The 26,487-nt window shown below is 40.0% G+C and overlaps 1 protein-coding gene across 3 annotated transcripts in view; it reads left to right on the plus strand.

Annotated features, from left to right (window-relative positions):
• The window catches only part of SLC16A7 (solute carrier family 16 member 7), a 368,886-nt gene extending 347,316 nt beyond the window's left edge, over positions 1–21,570 (plus strand). For all 3 annotated transcript variants that reach the window (XM_070755501.1, XM_070755500.1, XM_070755502.1), the window contains 3 exons: positions 13,318–13,461; positions 17,270–18,082; positions 20,343–21,570. In XM_070755501.1, the coding sequence (XP_070611602.1) occupies positions 13,318–13,461; positions 17,270–18,082; positions 20,343–20,614 (1,229 nt within the window). In that variant the 3' untranslated portion in view covers positions 20,615–21,570. The remainder of the gene's footprint in view (positions 1–13,317; positions 13,462–17,269; positions 18,083–20,342) is intronic.
• The last annotated feature ends 4,917 nt before the right edge of the window (positions 21,571–26,487 follow it).

Here is a 26,487-nt window from a genome sequence, read left to right on the forward strand (position 1 = left end):
AGTTTGACTATTCATTGCCTGTTTGACAGGAATACAATTAGCCACATATGTAGGGATCTGGAAATGTTGTAAGAGTTTAGTTTTAACAGTAGTTTGTTTTGTAACATTGATTCAAAGTCTTTGCAGAAGTCTATGTAAATTGCGTCTATTGCGGTTTTGGGGTGTGTGACACGGCGTTCCTTTTGCTCTGTGGGGGAATGCTGAATCCCCACTGTTTAAGGGTGCTGTTTCAGATTTGAATCAGCCCAGATTTTCCTGAAGGGGACTTGAACAGTGAGCTGTTTTTTGGGGGGTCGGCATACCCCTCAGCAAGCCATTCTGGAGCCTCCACCAATGGTGGTGCGAAACAGCTTCAGTCATCCTAGCCGCAATGACTACATGTCAGAAAGATAGAACTGGCAAGTTCGATGTCATCTGGAAAGAAAATTTAACTTAAGTAATGTCTTGGAGGGTGAAGAGGAGGAAGCAAGGTGAGCTGGTGAGCAATGTGCTGAAAAGGAATATTCTTTTACTAGAACTGTGCTTTTGATTGAAGGACAAAAGATAGAAAGAGAGCTGGAGGGAGTGGCTAATTAGTATCAGAACTGTTCAAATGTCACTGAGTAAATTTGGAAAGTGATAGCTAAAACCCATGTTGTGGTTTCTGGGTTGTTGGATTACTTCTGGATTTTGTCTTTTTATATGTTGTAAGCTGCCCTGAGTCCTCAGAGAGGGGCAGCATATAAATCCACTGAAATAAAATTAAAAAAGAAAAAGAAAAGAAAATGATACACCAATTAATAGATGAAAAGGGGAAATTACAACATAATGAACAAAAACTAAAAGAAATCATTTCAGAATACTATGAGAAATTATATACACAAGAAAAGATAGACCCAATTAAAATAATTAACTATTTATCAGAAAATAATATGCTTGAAATAAGTGAAGAATATAAAACAATGTTAAACAGTGAGATTACTGCAATAGAATTACAAAATACAATTAAAAAATAAATAAATCTCCAGGCCCTGATGGATATCCTGGAGAATTTTACAAATGTTTCAGAAACTCTTTTGAATAACTATAACTTAAAATTTATAATGAAGCACTATTGGAAACTAAAATACCTGAAACATGCAAAGAGACATCACCATGATATTGAAAGGAGGTTCCAATGCAAACCAAATTAATGATTACAGGCCAATTGCCCTATTAAATACAGACTATAAAATCTTCACCTCAATTTTAGTGGAAAGACTAAAAAAAATATTAAATATAATTATACACATAGATCAGAATAGCTTTTTTCCAATGAGACAAATGAGGAACAATACTAGAATAGTAATGGATATAATCAAATATTATGAAGCACATCCAGAGAAACAAGTAGCCTTAATCTTCCTGGATGCGCAAAAAGCCTTTGACAATGTGAATTGGCAATACATGAAAAAATTAACACAACAAATGAAATTTGATCAAAAATTCAAACAATTAATAGTAAAAATTTACACTTCCCAGAAAGCCAAAGCAATTGGCAATAATGAAAGGACCAAAACATTCCAAATAAAGGAGTCAAACAAGGATGCCCACTATCTCCTCTGCTCTTTATCCTAACACTTGAAACTTTGTTAAATGAGATTTGTAAAGATAGTAATATTAGAGGAACAAAAGTCAAAAAAGAAGAATACAAATTACAGGCCTTCGTGGACAACTTAGTATTTTTTTAGAAGAGCCATTAGAAACAGGACAACTTTTGATAAGAAAAATAGAAACGTATGGGGAGGCGGCAGGTCTGAAAATCAATAAAGAAAAAAACAAATTTCTGACTAAGAATATGACGAATAAACAAAGAGAGAATTGGAAATTAAATTAGGATTTAAAAATACAAAGAAAATTAAATATCTAGGAATAAATTTAACTCATAGATGCTAATCAATAAAAGAAGACATATATAAAATTACTAAATCAAACTAAAATAGAATTAGAAAAATGGGGGAAACTATAATTATCATTGATAGGATATCAACCATTAAAATTAGCATACTCCCAAAATTTCTTTATTTACAGTATTTCAAACTGTTCCCATAAAACTTAACTCTAAATTTTTCATTGAATTAAATAAAATAACATCCAAATTTATATGGCAAGGGAAAAAAACAAGGATAAAAATATTAGATTTATAAGATATTAAGAGCAGAGGTGGCCTCGGACTACCAGATTGGAAAATATATTACAAGGCAGCCTCCTTAACGTGGATAAAAGAATGGATTAATTTATGTAACAAACATATTTTAGCAATTGGGAGGGCATGACTTGGAGAAGGGTTGGAATGCCTATCTTTGGGATATTGGAAATAAAATAAAAAAATATTTCAATAGACACTTAATTAGACAATCTTTATTAAAAACATGGAAGGAAATCAGACAGAAGCATTACTTAAAAATTCAAAATTGGGTATCAACTATGGAGGCACTACTTTATCCAAATAATAATAATAATAATAATAATAATAATAATAATAATAATAATAATAATAATAATAATGACATCAGCATGGAGTTAGGCCTGAATAAATGTGCCACAGTGGCACTGAAAAAGGGGGAAATCACTGAAAGTGAGGGCATTGAAATGCCAAATTGTCAAACTATCAAGTGCCACCAGCCAGAAGCCTACAGATACTTGGGCATCTTGCAACTGGATAATATCAAGCATGACCATGTGAAAACTGTGATAAGGAAAGAGTACATCCAGCGAACCAGAAAATTTTTGAAGAGCAAACTGAATGGTGGCAACACTATTGATATAAATACTTGGGTCATAAATACTTGGGCCATACCTGTCATTAGATACACAACTGGCATAGTGAACTGGACTCAAGCAGAGCTGGATAACCTGGACAGGAAAACCAGAAAATTAATGACAATCAATCATGCACTACACCCCTGCAGTGACGTTGACAGGCTGTATTTACCAAGGAAAATAGGCGGCAGTGGACTTTTGCAAGTGAAGCAGACAGTGGAAGAAGAGAAGCATGCATTAGCTGACTATGTGAAGGAGAGCAAAGAGTCAGCGTTGATGGAGGTCAACAACAGGAAGCTTCTCAAGGTGAAGCAAACTAAGGACCAGTACAGAAAATCTGTAACTCAATGTCGTATGGACAGTTGGTGGAACAAAGTATTGCATGGCCAGTTCTTGGAGAAGATTGAAGGCAAAGTGGATAAAGAAAAGACCTGGTCATGGCTTACAAGTGGAACACTCAAAAAGGAGACAGAAGAACTAATAATGGCGGCACAAAACAGCCCATTAGAACAAATGCTGTCAAAGCCAGAAATGCTGTCAAAGTGCAGACTCTATAAAGAAACAGATGAAACAATCGATCACATACTCAGCTGCTGCAAAAAGATCGCACAGACTGACTACAAGCATAGACATGATGCTGTGGCACAGATGATCCACTGGAACTTGTGCCGGAACTACCATTTACCAGTGGCAAAGAACTGGTGGGATCATAAGCCCGAAAAAGTGGTCAAAAATGAGCAAGCAATACTACTGTGGGACTTCCGACTTCAGACTGACCGAATTCTGAAGCATAACACACCAGACATCCTCATTGTGGAGAAAAAGAAAGTATGGATCATCAACATCACAATCCCAGGGGACAACAGAATTGAGGAGAAGCAGCTAGAGAAATTAGTAAAATACGAAGATCTAAAAATTGAGCTGCAACGACTCTGGCATAAGCCAGTGAAAGTGATCTCAGTGGTACTTGGCACGCTGGGCGCACTGCCAAAGGATCTCAGTGGACATTTGAAAACCATCGGAATTGACATAATCTCCATCTGTCAATTGCAAAAGGCTGCTTTACCAGGATCAGCAAAAATAATTCGCCGCTACATCATGCAGTCCTAGGTGCTTGGGAAGTGCCCGACTGGTGATGAAATACGAAATGCAGCATAGTGATCTCATTTGCTGTGTTGTATTGACATCATAATAATAATAATAATAATAATAATAATAATAATAATAATGATGATGATGATGATGATGATGCACTGGCTGCCAATTGGTCTCCAGGCGCAATTCAAAGTTCTAGTTATGACCTATAAAACCCTACATGGCTTAGGACTAGACTACCTTCAGGACTATCTTCTGTCTCATGTATCCCAGGGGTCGGTTAGGTCCCACAGAGTTGGTCTTCTCCAGGTCCCGTCAGCCAGACAATGTCATCTGGTAGGACCTACAGGAGGAGTCTTCTCTGTGGCGGCCCCAGCTCTCTGAACCAAGCTCCCTCCAGAGATGCATACCACCCCCTCCCTCCTGGCTTTTCGTAAAGCTCTGAAACCCACCTTTGCTGGCGGGCATGGGGTCCATGAGTGATGAGCTTGTCTCCGACTGATATTATGAATGATTGAATTTGAGGAATGTGTATATGGGTTTTTAAAAATATTTGTTAGCAACTTGTATCAGTCTTTTTAAAGTAAATTAGATTTGTTTTATATATTGTTGTATTTGTTTGTTTGTTTGTTTGTTTGTTTGTTTATTATTTATTTATTCAAAATCCCTCCCAGGGTGATGGACGGAGAGATGGAGGTGTCTATGGAAGCCAAGACCCACAGCCACTCTGTCTTGTTGGGATTGAGCTTGAGCCTGTTAACCCCCAGCTAGACCCCAACAGCCTCCAGACATCGGCAAATCACTTCCACTGCTTCACTGATTCAGCTGAGCATCATCAGCATACTGATGATAACTCATCCCGTGCCCTTGGATGATCTCACCCAGCGGTTTCATGTAGCTATTAAACAGCAAGGGACAGAGGACCGAACTCTGAGGAACTCCACAAGGGAGAGACCTAGGAGCCGACCTCTGACCCCTTACTAACACCAACTGTGACTGTAGGAGAAAAACTACTGTAAAACGGTGCCTCCCACTCCCAACCCCTCCTGCTGGCACAGAAGGATACCATGATCAATGGTACTGAAAACCACTGAGAGCAATGTACCCTCTAATTTTTTTTCGGTGTGGGTGGAAAAGTATAGTGTCTGAGCGACAGTCCCTTTGGGACTGGGCGGCATAGAATAATAAATAAATAAATAAATAAACAAACAAACAAACAAACAAATAAATAAGAAAAAATCCCTTCTTTTTTATTAAAAGAAATTAATAATTTAAAAAACCCCAAAATCCATTACTATTAAAACTAAATCAACCAGCAAAACCAAAAACATAACTATTAATAAAAACAGGTGAGGGCTGGGGTTTTTTTCTCTATTATTTAAGTGCTTTTACCATATGCTTTAAATCAAGAGTCACTTCTCTCTCTGTTTCTCTCTCTTTCCTGTCATTCTCTGCCTCAATCATTTTCTCATTTCTCTTTTCTCCCCCTTTTTCTATTATTTCTCTCTATCTCTTCCTTCCACTCTTCTCTCTCTCTTGTTTTCTCTGTCTCTCTCTTTCTTGCTTTCTTCCTCTCTCTCACTCTCTTCCTTCCTCTCTCATCTCTCTTTCTTTCTCTCTCTCTCTCCCCCTCTTTCTCTCTCTTCTTCTCACTTTCTCTCTCTTGTTTTCTTTCTCTCTCTCTTGCTTTCTCTCTCTCTCACTCTTTCTCTCTTGTTTCCTTTCTCACACTCTTTCTCTCTCTTGCTATCTTTTTCTCTCCCCCCTTTCTCTCTCTCTCTCTTTCTCACTTTCTCTCTATCTTGCTGTCTGTTGCTCTCACTCACTCTCGTTCTCTCTCCGTTCCTCTCAGCGGTGATGCGCGCACACCCTGCCTGTCTCACCTTTTCCGAGAGCACTTTTGTCCCAGGCTCTCAACAAGGGGGTTGCAGGAGAGACGGGGCAGGCGTTCTCTCAGCGGAGGCCGGCGAAGGTGATATTCAATGTCTGGGGCGCACGGGCGGTTGCGCGCGCTCCCTATCCCCCTGCTAGCCCACTCGGAATATTCAAAATAAGAAAAGCCTTTGCCGGTGAAGGTTTTTCTTATTTTGAATATTCTGAGTGGGCTAGCAGGGAGATAGGGAGCACGCGCAACCGCCCGCGCGCCCCCGACATTGAATATCACCTTCGCCGGTCTCTGCTGAGAGAACGCCTGCCCCCTTTGCTGAGAGCCAGGGACGAAAGTGCTCTCGGTAAAGGTGAGACGGGCAGGGCGTGCGTTCCGGGTACGGGAGGAGCTGCGCTGAAAGGCAGGAGGTGGCCGAGGAGCAGAGGGGGCAGATCGGGTGGGCGGTGGGCAGCGTGGAAAGGCCGAGGGGGCCGGAGGTACCATGGGGAGCCAGAGGCGGCCGTGGCTCCCGTCCCTTCTGCTGCCAGTGCCTCCCCGCCCCCGCCCCCCCGCGGGCTGGCAGGGGGATGGGGACTGCGCGCCCATGGAAAAGGGCGCGCGGGGCGGTATTTTGGGGTGCGCGCGCGCTCACCCACGCAGCCTACGGGGAACGGTGGCTGAGAGGTCAAGGAGCACCAGGACAGAGGATAAACCACTATCCTGGGAGCCCCAGAGATCATCTATCAGCACGACCATGCTGTAGCCAGGTCTGAATCCTGACTGTTGAGGGCCTAGATAATCAGCTTCATCCAAGGACCATTGGAGCTGGAGTGACACCACCTTCTCAACAACTTTCCCCATAAAGGGAAGGTTGGAGGCAGGACAATAGTTGTTAAATACAGCTGGGTCGGAGCGAAATTCTTTGCTGAATTGAATAAGATAATAAGAAAATTTATTTGGCAAGGTAAAAAATCAAGAATAAAACAAAATTCATTAGAAGACCGTAAGGAGAAAGGGGGCCTGGGGCTCCCAAATTGGAAATTATATTATCATGCCATGGCTCTGACATGGATAAAAGAATGGCTTACACTAGAAAATCAAAGATTGCTTAACCTAGAAGGCCACGACTTGATGGTCGGGTGGCATGCATTTGTATGGTATGATAAGTTAAGAACCCACTCATATTTTAAAAATAATGTTATTAGAAAGGCATTGATAGAAGTGTGGAATGAAATAAAGAAAAATCATTTTTTAGTAATGCCAGAATGGGTTTCACCCCTCGAAGCCATAGTACACCCAAATCTTAAAGGAAAAGGTAAGATTTGGAAATATAGTGATCTGTTAAATAATCAATTAAAATTAAGAACAAAACAAGAGTTATACGAGTTAGGTATAGATTTAGATTGGTGGCATTATATGCAGATTAGTTCTAGATATCAAATAGACGTAAAGACTTACATTTTTAAAAAAGAAAATAATGTACTGGGCAAATTATTATTCCAAAATCAAACAAAGACAATTGGAAATGTTTATAAATATTTACTAAATCATAGAACAATAGGTTGGATATTAAAAGATAATATGATCAGTTGGTGCAAAAATTTTGGCAAAGAGATTGATTTAGATACTTGGGAAAAGATATGGATGTATAATTGGAAAATAACAAAATCAATCTCTTTCAAAGAAAATCAAATTAAGATGTTTTATAGATGGCACCTTCCACCATATAGAATCTCTAAAATGTTTCCTTCGGTATCGCCCATTTGTTGGAAATGCAAAAAAGAAGTTGGTACATATTACCATGCATGGTGGACCTGTCCGGAGACAAAAATATTTTGAAATAAAGTAGAGAATTGGATAAATGAAATAACAAAGGAGAAGATTAAAAAAATCTCCTGAATTTTTTCTATTGGGTATTTCAAATATAAAGTATAAAAAAGAAATTTACTATTTAATAATACATATATTGACGGCGGCACGAATAACATTCGCGCAGAAATGGAAAGAAAAGACGATACCGAAAGACTCTGAGGTGTTTAAAAAAATTATAGAGTGTGCAGAACTAGTGATGATGACTAAAAGGTTGAACAATCAAACTGAAACAGAATTTTATAAAATTTGGGATAAAGTATATGATTGGTGGAATGTTAAAAATAGTATTAAAAATTAAACATATAAGAATAAATGACTACTTAAAAATTATAAGATAGAATTATATAGTTTATATAGTTCATATTATAACTAACTCAGAAGTGTTTATATTATTTTCTTTTTGTATTACTAATAATTTGTTTATTGCTTTTTGACATATATATATACATATAAGTATATTATTATTATTTTTTGTTCAAAAATATATATATATATAAAGAAACTCAATCAACAATCTTAATTTTAAAAATCTATAATTAAATTTAATGATAATGTAATCTTCAAGTGTGGCTTTTCTGCTTAGATCTTGTAACAGTTAGAGCTTTTTATATTTTGTATTAGTTAGACTTCTATGATAAGCGGAGCAATAGTAGCTCCTTAAATGTTCAATGTTGTATGTCTTTGTTCGTTTAAAAAAAAAAAATACAGCTGGGTCCAGGGAAGGCTTCTTGAGGAGGGGGCACACAAGTACCTCTTGTAAGAAACCGGAAAGGACCTCTCCCTCAAAGAAGCGTTGACAATCTCCTGGACCCAGCTCCTTGTCACCGCCTTGCTGGCGGTCAGCCTTGAGGGACACGGGTCCCTCAAGATCAGCCTTGAGGGACACGGGTCCAAGATCAGCCTTGACGGACACGGGTCCAATAAACAGGTGGTGGAACTCACAGCTCCAATGGCCTTGCCAACTTCATCAGTGTCACCAGGTCAAACTCCCCCCAAGCAGGTGGACTAGGATCAGCTTCTGTCACCTCAACTGACCCGTTGTCAGCCAACATTGCATTCCAATTGGAGTCAAGGCCTATCCAGATCTGAGCAATTTTATCAGTGAAAAACTTATTAAAGTCCTCAGCACTACCCTGCAAGGGTTCGTCAACTCCCCCCTGATTAAGGAGGAAGTGAGTCACCCTAAACAGGGCAGCTGGGTGGGATTCCACAGACATGATCATGGCAACATTATATGCACATCTTGCCGCACTGAGCGCCACTTTGTAAATCTCCATATGAGCTTTTACAAGTGTTTGATCAGGTTCAGATCTACTTCTCCTCCAATGCTTCTCTAGACATCTCTTCTGGCATTTCATCCTCTGAAGTTCTTCAGTAAACCAAGAAGATCTCCAGCGTCTATTGCCACAGGGAGGTTGCAAAGGCGCAATTCGGTCTAGAGCCTTCATCGCCACCGTATTCCAGGCTGCAGTAAGAGACTCTGCTGAACTGTGTACAAGTGAATCTGGCAAAACCCCAAGCACCCTCTGAAAACCCTCTGGGTCTGTCAGGCATCTGGAGCAGAACCTCCTAATTGATTCTGCCTCCCTGCGGGGGAGGATTGGAGTCTTAAGATCCAGCCATAGCAGAAAATGATCTGACTATGACAAAGGCAAGATATCCAAGCCCCTTAATCTCATATCATTGCTCAACTGTTCTGAGAGGAATACCATATCGGGAGCATGTCCTCCTTCATGAATTGGGCCCTGAACTACTTGGGTCAGGTCCATGGTTGCGATGGTGGCCATAAACTACTGCGCTAACCCAGAGGATTCGCCGAGCAACGGTAGATTGAAGTCCCCCAAGACAATACGTCTGGGGAATTCTACTGCCAGCCTGGCTACCTTCTCGAGTATCGTAGGCAGAGCTGTTGACATGCAGCTAGGAGGCAGGTATGTGAGCAACAAGCCCACCTGTACCCCTAGGTCCAACTTCACAAAGAGAGACTCACAACCCGGTATCTCAGAAGCAGTGAGCCTGCGTAGACTGAGGGTGTTCTTGGCTATAATGGCCACTCCTCTCCCCCTTCCCTGGGGTCATTGCTGGTGCCACATCTGAAACCCGGCTGGGCACATTTCAGAGAGAGGAACCCCTCCCTCTGGTCCCAGCCAGGTCTCAGTCACACAGGCCAGGAGTAAATCCTGGATGAGGGGAGCTTTATTTACCACCAACCTGGCATTGAGCAACAGCACCCTGAATCCAGGGTCTGGGTTTCGCTTGTCACCAATGCTATGGGCTATCATGGAGCCAGAACAAGGGATCATTTTCAGGCAGCAAGCTCTAATTCCCTGAGAGTGGCCTACCCCATGTCTCCCTCCATATCTGCCTTTCCCCAGTAGAACCAGAATACTCTGGCCCTCTGCCACCCCAGAGATGGATTCCCCCACTCCTCCTGCCTCCACATCACCAGGCAAACTAGTCCATTCATTCATCCTACTCTATCCCACATCACAATTCATATGCATTCAAACGATCACCCATCTTTAAAATTCCCCCCCTATAATTTAATTAAAAACAGTACAAACGTTAAAAACATAAAAGCATAAAAAATATAAAATCCTGGTATAAAAGATAGAAAAATATTCCCCCTCCCCTCTCCTGCTATGGGATATCTCCTCCCTTCCAATGAAGGGGAGACAGAGTACTTAACAGTCTCTAGTTCTAATTTTCCAAATTCAGGGGAAATATTGTATGCCGCCCTGAGTTGCTGTGAGAAGGGTGGCATAGAAATCTAATAAATAAATAAATAAATAAATAAATAAATAAATAAATAAATAAATAAATAAATAAATAAATAAATAATAAATGTCGATATGCAGCTGGGTCTGTTTATCACTCCTTTACCTGAAGAAAGAACCAATCAGGCAGATCACTAAAAGAGCAAATAAAGAAAGATTAATTTTGTACCATCCCAATCTCTTATGTTGCCTAAAGCAAATTCAAATATACAGGTCACGCAAATCAATATTTCTTTGATTCATATACCTTGTCTTAACTTAACTGTCCATACCTGTTCTGTCTGGGTTCCTCCAAACGTCAACACCAACTAAAAAGAGTAGCCAGACACGCTGGTAAAAAGCAAAGTCATTTTATATCTTTGAAAACAAACACAGATAACAAAAACTGTTCTTACAAACTGGAATGCCATGAAGCTTCACAGAAAAGTCACGACGGCCAGACAATACAACAGGCTTCTTGCTGGCACACACACCACTGTAGATAATAAAACCCACGCCTCTCCCAAGTTTCCAGCCTTCGAGGCCACAAGCCAGAATCAGAGACGCCAAGGATCGAAGCAAGGTCACCGGACTCCCAAAAGATAACTCTCCACAATACAGGAAGGGCGGGCCTGCCTTTTCAACCTTTCTGAGGAGAACCACACCCAAACCCAGCTGTTGCCTATTAGGGATGGAAATACCTGGCTAATTGTCCCCTTCGTTGTGTTGCCCTTCTCTGCCTCATATCTATGATGGCTTGTGCATTCTCATCTAATGACTCCAGGCTACTCGCTGGGGAGAGCTCCCCCCCAGGGGTCTCAGGCTGTTCTCCCTCCTCCTCATCCTGACATTCCTCTTCCCCGTCTGCCTGGTCCTCCTCCTTCTCCTGTTCCTCGTCCTCCCCCTCTGAGCATGGAGCCGGCAGAGTTCCAGCTGTTCCCTGAGGAGCCTCAGACTGAATCACAACAATACCTAGTTGTAAGTTATCCTTTCAGATAGAAAGAATGGCAAAAGAAGGAGGCAGGAGAGCTACAACTAATTAAACACAAAAAAACAAAGGGACAGACTGCCAAAGTTTTATTATGCCAGATAGAAAGCATGATGGAACACTACTCTGATTCTAGGAGAGGGAAGCTGGCCACAGAGACATATCTCTAGAGTATATGTAAATGTAACCAATTTCTTTATCCTACTTCATAGAAGACTTTGCATACATAGATTGGATTGCCATAGTGTATGCATGCTTATCTGATTATGTCAATAATGAGTTATGTTAATAAGCATATAGTGAACATTTTTGGGGCTAAGCACAAAGTCTTTATTTCCTTCTTTAAATCCTTCATTACCAGCACACTCCCTAAGCTGTGGTCAAAAGCAGTAGTCATCCCCATCTTCAAAAAAGGAGACCCTTCACTCGTTGACAACTACAGACCAATATCACTATGCTGCGTCCCTTGTAAAATCATGGAATCAATTATAAATCAATCACCCTTTACTTAGAATCTAATAACGTACTCTCTAACAAACAATTTGGATTCAGAAAGAAATTATCCTGCAATCTACAACTACTTCACTGCAAAAACATATGGACTACCCACCTATATCAAAGAAAATCCATTGATGCAATTTGTATTGACTTTTGCAAAGCCTTCGACTCAGTGGTTCATGACAAATTACTCCTAAAACTCAAATCCTATGGCATCTCAGGATTCCTCCACAGCTGGATTACTGCATTCCTGTCAAATAGGCAACAAGTTGTCAAAATTGGAAGTGCCATTTCCACCCCCGTCCCTGTCAAAAGTGGTGTTCCCCAGGGCAGCGTACTAGGTCCTACTCTTTTAATTCTCTTCATCAACGACCTCTGCGATCATATCACAAGCAACTGTGTTCTTTTCGCCGATGATGTAAAACTATTCAACACCACGGACAACACATCTACTCTCCAGAAAGACCTCGACTTTGTCTCAGATTGGTCTAACACCTGGCAACTTCAAATATCAACCAACAAATGCTCTACTCTCCACATCGGGAAAAAGAATCCAAACCTCATATATAAACTGAATAAACAAAATCTCACAGCCAACCCCCCACTCAGTAAAAGACCTTGGAATACTAATATCAAATGACCTAAGTACTAAAGCCCACTGCAACAATATCGCCAAAAAAGGCTTCTAGAGTTGTTAACCTGATCCTACGCAGCTTCTGCTCCTGCAATCTCACACTACTCACCAGAGCATACAAAACATTTGCCAGACCCATCCTTGAATACAGTTCATCTGTCTGGAACCCATACCACATCTCGAACATCAACACTCTAGAAAATGTCCAAAGATACTTCACCAAAAGAGCCCTTCACTCCTCCACTTGAAACAGAATGCCCTACGAAAGCAGACTATCAATCCTAAGTCTAGAAAGCTTAGAACTACGACACCTAAAACACGATCTAAGTATTGCCCACAAAATCATATGCTGCAACGTCCTGCCTGTCAATGACTACTTCAGCTTCAATCGCAACAACACAAGAGCACGCAACGAATTCAAACTTAATATTAATCGCTCCAAGCTTGACTGTAAAAAATATGACTTTAGCAATCGAGTTGTCAAAGAATGAAACTCATTACCGGACTCAGTAGTGTCAGCTCCTAACCTCCAACATTTCTCCCTTAGACTATCCACGATTGACCTCTCCAGGTTCCTAAGAGGTCAGTAAGGGGCGTACATAAGTGCACTAGTGTGCCTGATCTCATATATCATATATCTTTTCTTCCTTTCATATATCTTCTCCTCTATTTTTATATATTTTCCTTATGTATAATACTTCATGTCTATTCTCTTCAACATGTATTGTGTATTGGACAAAATAAATAAATAAAATAAATAAATTTCAGTCACTAAAAAGATCCATGCTTCTTTTTTATTTTTCAATTTTTGCTTTTCTGTCCACAGGCCCTGTAAGCAGTATTTTGGTGAACAAATATGGAAGTAGGCCAATCATGATTGCTGGGGGGATACTGGCTTCATTTGGAATGATTGCCTCTTCATTTTGCAACAGCGTCTTGCAACTTTACATATGTGTTGGTGTCATTGGAGGTAATATAACAATATTCTTTTATTTGATTCTCCTGATGTTCTCCTTCAGCATGCATCTTTGGATTCTATTTCTAATTGATTGATTGGTTCATTCCTTACTTCAGGTTAGGATGTTGTCAGTTTTGCATAATTCTTTCTGCAATGTTGCAATTATAGGAGAATAATTGACTGGTTCATGGCAATATTTATCATAAAAATCAATTTTCAATTTTATACAGGTTCTTTTAGCTTCCCATTATTCTACTTCAGCTATCCTTACAAAGAATTCACAGCTTAGATAACATGCCACGATATCCATTTTCCTTTACTAAGTTATAAATTTATTCTAAAAGTGGCTTATTAAGGTATTTGAAGAACATGTAGTTCTAAAAAAAAAGTAAACTTAAGGGGAATGAAGCAATGGACTGAAGGCCAAATATATCACATACTATATTGTCTTTTTCTTTTTACTGAATTCTCAAAGTTAAAGCATTAATAACTTTATAAATGTATTGAAAACATTTTTTTGCTGATCAGTTATTTTCTGGAAAATTTGATCAACTTGTTTACAAAACATACCAATGCAATAGTCACTGATCCACAAATGATGATTACTTGACATGATTGATATTTTATATATACCATATATATGACATGATAATTACAATTTTTGTGTCACTCGAAATTTTGTGACACTCCATTCAGGCAAGTTGGATCAAAACCAGCTTCAAGATTCAGCTTAAACTAATTGCCTTTTACCTGGTAACACCTGATGAAGTGGACAAGGCCATTGGGAGCTGTGAATTCCGCCACTTGTTCATTGGATCTGTGTCCCTCCTGCCTGGTTTCGGCCAGCAGGGAGGTGGCACAGAGCTGGGTCCAGGAGATTATCAGCATTTCTTTGAGGGAGTGGTCCACTCGTGCGCCTCCTCAAAAAGCCTTCCCTGGATCCAGCTGTATTTAACAACTATCATCCTGTCTCCAACCTTCCCTTCATGGGTCCTCTCCCCCCTGCTATTTAATGAAATTGCTGGGTGAGCTCATCCAAGGGCATGGGTGGAGTTGTCATCAGTATGCTGATGATACACAGCTATACATCTCCACCCTGTGTCCACTCAGTGAAGCAGTGGAAGTGATATGCTGGTGTCAGAAGGCTGTTAGGGTCTGGATGGATGCTAACATGAACCTGTTACGTATAGCTGAGTATCATCAGTACACTGACGGTAACGCACCCTGTTTTTTTAAAATTGATTTTAATATATAAAAAACACACACAACATACAAGTGTTCAGTGATTTGTGCCCACCACCAGACAACATTCGTACCCCCTCCACCAAAATGGGGACATATTTTATATATACCATTTTAACTCAAGAGCAATATATCTATTTGCATATTATAAAGTGATTCCAATTTATTCCTTGTAGATTGGTCTCGAATTCTACTAACCATATATCCTCTTACCTTGTCCCATCGTCCCATCAGTTCTCGCAAATCAGTTTCATTAGCCAAATTCATCTTCTTGTCCATAATCTCAAATTGAATATGATCCACCATGTACCGGTACCAATTTTGTATTGTCCACTTTGTCGCATCCTTCTAACCCAAGACTATTACTGCCTGAGTGCTCTCTATCGCTGCTTGCTTTATTTCTCTAAATTCTCCGATCTCCTTGCTTTTAATTAATACTGCCATTTCCTTTGTAATTGTCCATTGTATATTTAACATCCTATTAATATCCTTTTGCACTTTTCCCCAAAAGTTCTGCACTACCGGGCATTCCCAAAACATATGCATATCCTTTATCTTGACACCCATACTCACCCCATACCCTTGGATGATCTCATCCAGCGGTTTCATGTAGATATTAAACAGCAAGGGAGAGAGGATCCGACTCCTAGGAACTCCACAAGGGAGGCACCTAGGAGCCGACCTCTGACCCCCTACTAACACCAAATGTGACCGACCGGAGAGGTAGGAGAACCACTGTAATCCTGACAAGACGGAGTGGCTCTGGGTTCTGCGTCCCAAGGACATCTGTCCGTCCATTAGCTTGGGGGGGACTTTTGATCCTGAGAGGGTCCGCAATTTGGGCATCCTCCTCAATCCACAGCTGACATTGCACCATCATCTTTTGGTTGTGGCGAAGGAGGCGTTCGCTTAGGTTCGTCTGGTGCACCAATCGCAGCCCTATCTGCACAGGGAGTCTCTACTCAGTCACTTATACCTTTATCACCTCAAGGTTTGACTACTGCAATGCAGTCCACATGAGGCTACCTTTAAAGAGTGTCCGGAAACTTCTAATCATCCAGAATGCAGCTGTGTGAGCACTTATGGACCTTCCAAGGCATACCCATATTTCTCCAGCACTACTCCACGGACTGCATTGGCTGCCATTTGGATTTTGGATGCAATTAAAAGTGTTGGTTGTTGTTGTTGTTGTTGTTGTTATTATTATTATTATTATTATTATTATTATTATTATTATTATTATTAATTAGATTTGTATGCCACCCCTCTTTGAAGACTTGGGGTGGCTCACAGCACATAGGTTATGACCTTTAAAGCCCTACACAACCGCCTTCCACCACATGAGTCCCAGCAATCGGTTAGGTCCCACAGAATCGGCCTTCTCCAGGTCCTGTCAACTAGACAATGTTGTTTGGCGGGACCTAGGGGAAGAGCCTTCTCTGTGGGAGCCCTGGCCCTCTGGAATCAGCCCCCGCCACATTTGCACTGCCCCCAACCTTCTTGCTTTCCATAAAAGTTTAAAGTTAAATCTGTGCTGCCAGGCTTGGGGCCATTAGACCCTAGCCCCCTGGCTGACGAATGTAGTATGTCTTGCTGTATGAATAGGAATGATTTAAAATGTTATTAAGGTTTTTAAAGTTTTTAAGCTATATTAATATGATTTTTTAGATATGTATATTGCATATTGTTTTGATATGTTGTGAGCCGCCCCGAGTCCTCGGAGAGGGGCGGCATACAAATCCAATAACAAATAAATAAATTCCTACAGTACATTTAGCTGCTTAGCTGTTTCTTGCAGTACATTCAGCTGTTTACCAACTTCATTTATAATGACTTGGTTGTATGAAACCCCATAGGAGAAATACAGATCAAGTTAATGCAGAATACATTTTATGATAACTTTCTATCCAAAGAAAGATATATAACAACTCTGATGACAATTTGAATTATTATTATAACAATTAGAATTGAAAAATAAAGTTGACTTACCAAATGATCTATCATTTTATTAGCATATAAGCAAAGCAAACTTACCGTATGTATTTTTTCTCAACATACATAACAAATATGTAGCATGTGTTCCTATTCAAACCTAAGTAAATAAAGGATAAAAGTAACAGAGGATTTAGACTTCTAAAATCTACCCTTTTTATAGAAAAGTTACATTTAATAATTCCTGTGCAATGAACCAAGAGTAAATTGGATTGTAGCATAGTAAAATATATAAACAGTATATTCAAGGTCTTGTTATGATTGTTCCCCTGTCATTCTGTTGTCTGCAACTTGGATTGGCCATTGCTAAAGCTTTTGCTTTTATTGCATTGCCATAGAAAGAAATGGGTAAGTAAAATGTACTGTGGCAGATTGGCGACATTAAAGCATGTGGTAAGCAATGCCTATTTGTTTTTATTTGCTAGTACTAGTATCTTTTTTGAAAGGCCTTTCTTCTGAAGTACAGATTGGCATTTCCACATTTGGGCAGGGGGGAGATGGAAGAGGCAATTTTGATTGATTTGGAGAGATTTGTTGCAATCTATTAAATGCAGTAATATTCTATTTTTTTCTGCTATTTTTTTAGGTTTGGGTTTGGCTTTCAACTTACAACCTGCCTTGACGATGATTGGCAAATATTTTTATAAAAAGCGTCCCATTGCTAATGGACTGGCCATGGCGGGAAGTCCTGTCTTTCTAAGTACCCTGGCACCCCTGAACCAGTTTCTTTTTAATGCTTTTGGTTGGAAAGGAAGTTTCCTCATTCTGGGAGGACTTCTTTTAAATTGCTGTGTGGCTGGGTCACTTATGAGGCCTGTTGGAGCAAAACCTGTGCAAGCTATCAAAAAAGATGTGGAAAAAGCAAGTGAAGATTCCACTTTGCACAAGAATGACAAGAAATTGGTCTGGCAAACCATCAACAAATACTTAGATTTAACCCTCTTCAAACACAGGGGCTTTTTGATTTACTTGTCTGGAAATGTTATCATGTTTCTTGGCTTCTTTGCCCCAATTGTGTTCTTAGCTCCTTATGCCAAGCACAAAGGAATTGATGAATATTCAGCAGCTTTTTTACTTTCTATCCTAGCTTTTGTAGATATGTTTGCCAGACCATCAATGGGCCTAATTGCAAACTCCAAATACATCCGGCCCAAAATCCAGTACTTCTTTAGTTTTGCTGTTTTGTACAATGGGATCTGCCACATCCTGTGCCCATTGGCTGAAACTTATACAGGTCTGGTTGTGTATGCCGTATTTTTTGGACTTGCATTTGGAATGGTTAGCAGTGTCCTTTTTGAGACATTGATGGATCTTGTTGGTGCACCAAGATTCTCCAGTGCAGTAGGACTCGTTACAATTGTGGAGTGCTGCCCTGTTCTATTAGGCCCACCTATGGGAGGTAAGTGTGGAGATGAAGGTGATGATGATGCAATTGACATCTTAAACTTTGTATAATAAGAATGTGTAATTTATCTTGTGGTACCTCTACTTATGAACTTAATTCGTTCCATGACCAGGTTCTTAAGTAGAAAAGCTTGTAAGAAGAAGCAATTTCTCCCATAGGAATCAATGTAAAAGCAAATAATGTGTGTGATTGGGGAAACCACAGGGAGGGTGGAGGCCCTGTTTCCTCCCAGGAGATTCCTAGAGAGGCCCCACAGAGACTTCTCCCTGCCTTTTCCGGTTACCGTTTTGGAGGCTTGGGTTTTTAAGTGGAAAATGGGTCTTGAGAAGAGGCAAATAAATCTTGAACACCCGGTTCTTATCTAGAAAACTTCGTAAGTAGAGGCATTCTTAGGTAGAGGTACCACTGTATTTCCTTTTTAATAATATAATACTAATACTTTATATTAATAATATAAATACTAATATAATAATAATATTATAATAATATAAAGGGGCGAGTACAAGTGCACTAGAGTGCCTTCCGTCCCCTGTCCTATTGCTCTCCTATATCTCCTATACCTTTCTTCTATTCCTATATCTCTTCTATTCTTTCATTGATATGTTCTATTACTATACCTTCTTTTCTATTATTTCTTTGATATATTTTACTATGAGTATCTCCTTTATAACCTTCATCATGTATTTTACTGTGTGTATATAGATATATACCCACTAAAACCCTTATTGTGTATTGGACAAAATAAATAAATAAAATAATAAAATAAATAAAGCATGTTTTGCATAAAAAAAACACTTCTAACTAATTACCATGGGAAGAGTCTCCTTTCAGTAGAATTTCACTACACAGGTTTTTAGTGTGCTGTCTAGTTGATCCACAATGTGTACACTTAACAAAGTTCAGTCCCTCAAACATGTTAAAGCTGCTGTTTCAGGCTCATTTAATTGGGCTGGCTGAGCTCCTGGATTTTTAGGTAAATGTTCCCAACTTCTTCTGTCATATTTCAGAGGTTGAGAATGTACTATGTATGGAGAAGTCTCTTGTTCAGTCTTTAATATCTAGATAAAACTGCAAAAGTTCCTGCCTATAATTCTGGAGAGCTGCTGCTGGTCTTTGTAGGTAATATTGTACTAATTAAATAAAAGTTAGACTAAGAATAAAGTATCTTCCTATGTCCCTATGCTCTCCTTTGACTTTCTATTCCATTCTGATTGTGGCAGATAGAGGTTGAGTAAAGAAATAAATCCTTATTCAATAAATCCCCTCAGAGTCCGTTTCAGAATGAGCGGCATATAAATACAATAAACAAACAAACAAATAATCAACCTAGGTTGGTTTTTAGTGATTCTGTAACACTGAGTCATCATAATGTTGGGTTATATTTGAAGTCTTGTAGTAGTTCTGAACAGACAGAATCCAACTGCAACCTAACTATTCAATCCTCACAAGCCTCAGCAGAATGGCATTGGCAACTTCCTACACAATAGCCAGCTGGGGACATACTCATCAAGGATGGCAGAATGCAGTCCACCACATTATCTTCTCTCTGTTCTTGTGGCATCCAAAGGGAAGCCATAGGGCAAAACACAAGTTTCTCTTCTTGACACTTCTTTTTACTCAATCATTCTCTCAGATGGATTGGGGATAACCGATACCATCAGTTAAGGGGAACTTTTACTCACTCACTCCTTCCCTCCCTCCCTCCCTCTCTCCCTTCCTTCTTCCTCTCTCCCTCCCTCCTCCCTCTCTTTTTGTTTCTTTCCCCTAATCCATCAAACATAAATCTAAATTTTCTGTTCAAGATGAACGTCAATTGTTGTTAAATCAACCTAATTTTCTAAAACATTACTTATATGTATTTTAATATATTATTTGCAATATGTGAATGTTGTATATGTATTCACTATGGAGTACTGTAGTTAGGTTTACTTGAAAGCAGTGCAGATTATAACAGTTCTTATTATGACACTTCTTACTTTCAAAACCTTTTTAGGTAGTAGCTGCTTTCAAACATAGTGGCATGCTTGCAACACATGGGCCCTCTCTTCTCAATCCTGTGTTTCACTATACATTGATACATGCATATTAGAAACAGAAACATATTTTGGAAGGAAAAGATTGTATGCTTGAAACATCAAAAAACATTTTCTGCTCTGCACATACAGTTCACCCTTTCGTTCCAATTATCAAGAAGGCAAACTTATCTTTTATGTTATCTGAGGTTACTTTCTTTTTGTTTTTTTTAATCTTTCAGGTTTCCTTGTGGACCTAACCAAAGACTACAAATATATGTATTTTGTCTGTGGTATAATTGTTATTGTTTCAAGTATTTGGCTGTTTGTTGGAAATGCAATCAATTACAGACTTTTGGCAAAAGAGAAGAAATTAGAAGATGAAAGACAAAAGGCCTTAAAGAATGCTGATTCCAAGGAAGTGGAGCCTTTGACCCACAAAGAGAATGAAGAAGTCCTCAACAGATCCAGCAAAATGCAAGACAGTCCTTCAGAAAAGGAAACAAATATTTAACATATACATATTTATAATGTTCAAAGTACATGCCAGATGTTTTGTAGTTATTATAATCAATTACAATACCAAATGCAATAGGCATTTACAAAACCACATGTATTATAAAACAAAGTAAATTGATTCACTGTTCTGTTCCTTCTAAAAAGAGAAGGGTACAGGAAGAGTCTTCCCAGAACTGCATTAAAACGTTTTCCTCTTCCATAATACTGCCCTGGTAACAATTGACATCTGTTAAAATGTCTAGCTATTAATAGCTAGACTAAACTTTTCTTGCCTTCAAGCAACCTGTACCTATCCAGGAGTGCACAATAATTGCAACAAGGAACAATCCATAATGTGGTATGAGAAAGGAGGATTCTGCTCTACATTAGTTAGAGCAGGATTTGGCATGGTATATTATTTTGGTGTCTTGTATTCTAAGGCTCCCGCAGAATTTGATATGAGTTGCCAAACAGGGTAGTGCTGTGACAGTAGGGTCTTCCTGTAATAAACATTCTTGCTCTAACAATGCCTCACGGAATAAGTGCTACTATACTAACGGGGGAAAAATGACTGTATTGACCCATGTCTACTGATCTTTTCACAGAATTATTTTGTGTGGAGGGGTTGTTTGATTTGTTGCTTTTTTATTGTCTACTAGAAAGAAACAATTTAAATTGAGTTCAGATATGAAAGTAAAAATGGAATAACTCCTAATAGCTACTTGAGTAAAAAGCATAAAAAATATATTATCACTGTTTTTATAATGCATTTTTGGTAGATCCAACTGGATCTGTTAACTCTGATCAAACTTTTGCTATGTGGCTTTTAAAGGCATATGAAAATGATAAATTTTATTGCTAAATGCAATAATGTTTTCATGTTAGTGGAAAAATAGTTTTTTTTCTCTCCGCTGTAAAATCATAAGATATTTAAATAATACAACCAGATATTAAATAATATCTGAAATAATACTTAAGATGCATTGTCTCATTATTGTATATTGTAGTTAGATGTGCTGGCACAAATGTTAGCATCAGGGTAAAACCTTTGAACAACATATTGCCTTGTGATCATCACTCTTGTTTGTATTCACACTTCTTGAAACCAGCTACCTTACTTTATTAAATACTCTGCCCTTGGTGATCATTATTTTTTTAAGATGTGTGTGTGAATAATTGCTGTAGACGTACTTCTACTTGTTAATATATTATTTTCAGCATGGATTCAGAGCTTTCCTGTAGCAGATCATACAGTGTGAAATGTTTATATCAGGGACCAGAAAATATAATCAGGAAGGAGACTGTATCAGATATGCCCATGTCTCGCCATCACTCTGCGAGCTGCATTGGCTGTCGATTGGTCTCTGAATGCAATTCATGGTTATAAAGCCCTACATGGGTTAGGACCAGATTACTTATGGGACCACTTTCTGCTTCATGTATCCCGGCGGCCAGTTTGATCCCACAGAACTGGCCTTCTCCAGGTCCCATCAGCCAGGCAATGCTGCCTGGCAAGGCCTATGGGAAGAACCTTCTCTGTAGTGGTTCCAGACCTTTGGAATCAACTCCCTCCAGGAATTTGTACCATCCCTACTCTCCAGGCCTTCTGCAAGGCTTTAAAAAGTCACCTTTGCCAGCAGGCTTGGGGGCATTGAGTGTTACACCTAGCTCCAGCCAATAATTGGAGTGTATATGGGATGAATGTGGATGATTGTTTTAATGAACTGGGGTTTTAGATCTGATTTTTAAGTTTAGATTTCTTATATATTGTATATATTTATTTATTTTTGTTGTTGGCTGCACTTAGTCTAAGAAATTTATTAGAAATCTAATAAATAAATAAATAGATAGATAGATAGATAGATAGATAGATAGATAGATAGATAAATAGATAAATAAATATCTACAGATCATACAAGCTTTATTTTTCTCTTCTTCCTTTGTGCATGATTAACTAAAGAATAAATGTTCTAATCAGTAACATCCAGTTCCAGACTAGTCTAATCTGCAACAGTGATCCTACCTAGATTGAATTTTAGTATAAAGACCCGAAAGATCTCCTATCTGAAAATTAAAATTAGTTGATCAGTACCTAGATCTAATAAATTCCTCAGATCTGAATATCAAGCAGACTTCTCCCTTTAACATTTCTTAACTTTTTAACAAGGCACCAAGACATAGTATGAGATTGTGAATCCCATGATCATGGCCCATGAATGATTCTTACATCAAGCAAAGAGTTGAGATGGATCTGGTCTTTCTCAATTGGCACCTATCTATCTATCTATCTATCTATCTATCTATCTATCTATCTATCTATCTATCTATCTAAATTTGTATGCCACCTAACCCTCCAAGGACTCTGAGTGGCTTACAGCAAAGAAAACAGTTAAAAGAACAATTTAAAAGCAATTAACAAAGCTCTAATAAAAACATGCATATCTCACAGTCATTCATGGACAGATCTTGATGGTCCGATCAATGGTGCCAGGCCTGCCGAAAAAATCTTTACAACTTTCAAGAAGCCAAGTAGGGTGGGGGTAGTCTCTGGAGGCAGTTGATTCCACAGGGCCGGGGCTACCATAGAGAAGGCCCTTTCCTGCGGTCTCGCAAACTATATTGTTTGGTCAACGGGACCCAGACAAGGCCAACTCTGTGGGCCCTTATTGGTCACTGGGAGCTGTGTAGAAGGTGGTCCTGAAGATAGTCTGGTCCTAACCCATGTAGAGCTTTATAGGTGATAACCATCACCTTGAATTGTGTCCAGAGACTGACTGGGAGCCAGTGCAGCTTGCAGAGGGTTGGAGTGATGTGGGCAGGGGTGGGTTCCAGCCAGAACGGTCATTCAGCTGGGGAAAGCAGAGCGCATAGGCCCGTTCCGGTTCCAGGTGCTCATGCACATGCATGCACGAGCAGCCAGAGTGATACTGGTAAAAAATTACCAGCTTTTTTGCTTCCACTCATGTGTGGAAGCAAACAAGCCAGCAATTTTTGCTGCCGGAAAGACACCCTCGTCCCTCGCGGGCGGGAGTTGATGGTGGTGGGGAGCCGCGGCCACTAGAGGCGCAGGGGTGGAAGGGCAAAAGGTGGCCGGCGGCTTCAGGCAGCAGCTGCCGCAAGAAGCGCTGGGGGTAGGCAGGGCAAAAGGCAGCCAGTGGCTGCAGGCCGCCACTGCTGCAAGAAGCACCAGGGGCAGGAAGGGCAAAACTAAACATGAGCCAGCAATGTGCAGCAGCGGCCAAAAAAGCCAACACCATCCTAAGCTGCATCAACAGAGGGATACACTCCAAGACCAGGGAAGTATTAATACCACTCTACTATGCCCTGGTCAGACCCCATCTGGAGTACTGCATCCAGTTCTGGTCACCACACTTCAAAAGAAACATCGAAACTCTGGAGAAGGTGCAGAAAAGAGCAACCAAAATGATTAGGGGACTTGAAACCAAGACTTACAAAGAGAGATTGCGGGAACTGGGCATGGATAGCCTTGGGAAAAGGAGGGCCAGAGGGTACATGATAGCTGTATACAGGTATATGAGGGGTTGTCACAGAGATGAGGGGGTCACTCTATTCTCCAGAGCACCAGAGGGCTGAACGAGGAACAACGGCTGGAAGCTGACCAAGGAGAGATTCAACCTAGAAGTAAGGAAGAACTTCCTGTTGTGAACTCCCCAACTCTGGACACTTTCAAGAGGAGATTGGACTGCCACTTGGCTGGGGTGCTTTAGGATTCCTGCTCAGGCAGGGGGTTGGACTTGATGACCTGCATGGTCCCTTTCAACTCTATCAATCAATCAATCAATCAATCAATCAATCAATCAATCAATCAATCAATCAATCAATCAATAAATAAATAAACAAATAAATAAATAAAAAGGCAGGTGGTGGCTGTAGGCAGCCGGTGCCACAAGAGGCATCAGGGGTGGGCAGGGAAAAGGTGGCAGGGGGCCGCCGTGACAGGCACATGGGTGGGGGAGTGAACGGTGGTGAGCGGGGCAAACAGCAATGGCAAGAAGCCACTTACCCTTTTTAAGGCTATATCCGGGGGGGTTTCGCTTCTGGGCATGCGCAGAAGTGAAAAAAACCTAGAAATCTCATCCTTGCACTGGATTAGTCTTCTGCGCATGTGCAGATGCTGAATCCCGGGGGGGGCACGTGCACACCGGGTGTGGGGGTGCGCAGGAGTGGGGGTGCATGTTCCCAACCCATTCTTGTAGGGCTGGGAATGGTAGCCCGCCCCTGGATGTGGGTGTACCTCAATGCACCCACAATAGCTCACGCTGCTACATTCTGGACCAATTGGAGTCTCCAAACACTTTTCAGGGTTAGCCCCATGTAGATCAAGGAAATGTGCATCTCAGGCAATGGCTTCTGTACATTTCTTGTAATTGTGCTGAATTACAGTTACAAAATAAAGCATTCATCCCATTATATTAATTAGAAATAGAACCCTTTGACTACCTACCCTTTGAAGCTACTTTCAAGGGGCACATCACTCAAGATCTTCATCTTAACAAAGCTCTTTCAAAAATCTGCACAGTCTAAATTGACATTGAGTTTCATCATCTTACAATCATGATATAAAGCAAGTTATTTGTCACATTAAGTGATAAAATTCACGTGCAGTCCACTGTTGATTATCCTATATTTTCCCTTCATGAAACATAAGTTTTAAAGATTTCAGACATTCAACTATTACTGATGTTCACTTTTCTTCTTGCTACATTATGACTATACTTTGCTCAGAAAGCAATACTCTAGCTCAGCTATTTGTAATCAGTCCAAGTTGTAAACACCAAGCTTGTTGTAAAGGTTAAGGCATCTGGCTAGAAATAGGGAGATGGTTCACTCTTGTCTCAACTTAGCCATAAAGCTAGCAGGATGACCTTGGGTCAAATCCTCTCAGCCCTAGGAAATTAGGTGCTCTGGGGTGGAGCTCCCTTTTTGCTACCTCACTGCATTCCCCCCAGTCCGAGCAGTAGCCCACCTTTGATCATAGGGTATAAATAAGCAATCAGGAAACAATCAATTTTAATACAAATCGTAAGGACACAAGCAACAAACTAGTCATACAGTCATATGTGGGAGGAAATGGGTGATAGGAATGATGAGAAGACTAATAGTATAGTAATGCAGTCTTAGTGAATAGTTTGACATTGGTGAGATAATGATTTGTTTAACCGGATGAGGGTGTTCAAGAAAAAACTGTTCTTGTGTCAAGTTGTCTAGTTGTCTTGGTGTGCAGTGCTCTGTAGTCATTTTGAGGGTAGGAGTTGAAACAATTTATATCCAGGATGCGAGGGGTCAATAAATATTTTCATGGCCCTCTTTTTGACTCGTGGAGTATGCAGATCCTCAAAGGTAGGTTGGCAGTAATTGTTTTTTCTGCAGTTCTGATTACCCTCTAAAGTCTGTGTCTGTCTTGTTGGGCTGCAGAACAGAACCAGACAGTTATAGAAGTGCAGATGACAGACTCAATGATTCCGCTGTAGAACTGTATCAACAACTTCTTGAGCAGTTTGAGCTTCTTGAATTGGTGCAGAAAGAACATACTTTGTTGTGGGTTTTTGATGACGTTTTTGATGTTAAGTGACCATTTTAGGTTTTGAGATATAATAGAACATAGAAATTTGAAGGTATCTACTGTTGATACTGTGTTGTCTAATATTGTAAAAGATGGTAGAATGGGAGGATTTCTCCTAGTGCAGTGATGGGCAACCTTTTGAGCTTGGTGTGTCAAAATTCACCAAAAAACTGACCATAACTCGGGTGGTGTGTCACCTTGAGAAAAAAACATAATTTTGTGATATTTATACTTTAAATAACAAATATGCATAATTATCTTTCTCTCTCTTTCCTGTCATTCTCTGCCTCAATCATTTTCTCATT

Source organism: Erythrolamprus reginae, chromosome 6 (assembly GCF_031021105.1).
Source record: "Erythrolamprus reginae isolate rEryReg1 chromosome 6, rEryReg1.hap1, whole genome shotgun sequence".
NCBI classification, from domain to species: Eukaryota; Metazoa; Chordata; class Lepidosauria; order Squamata; family Dipsadidae; genus Erythrolamprus; species Erythrolamprus reginae.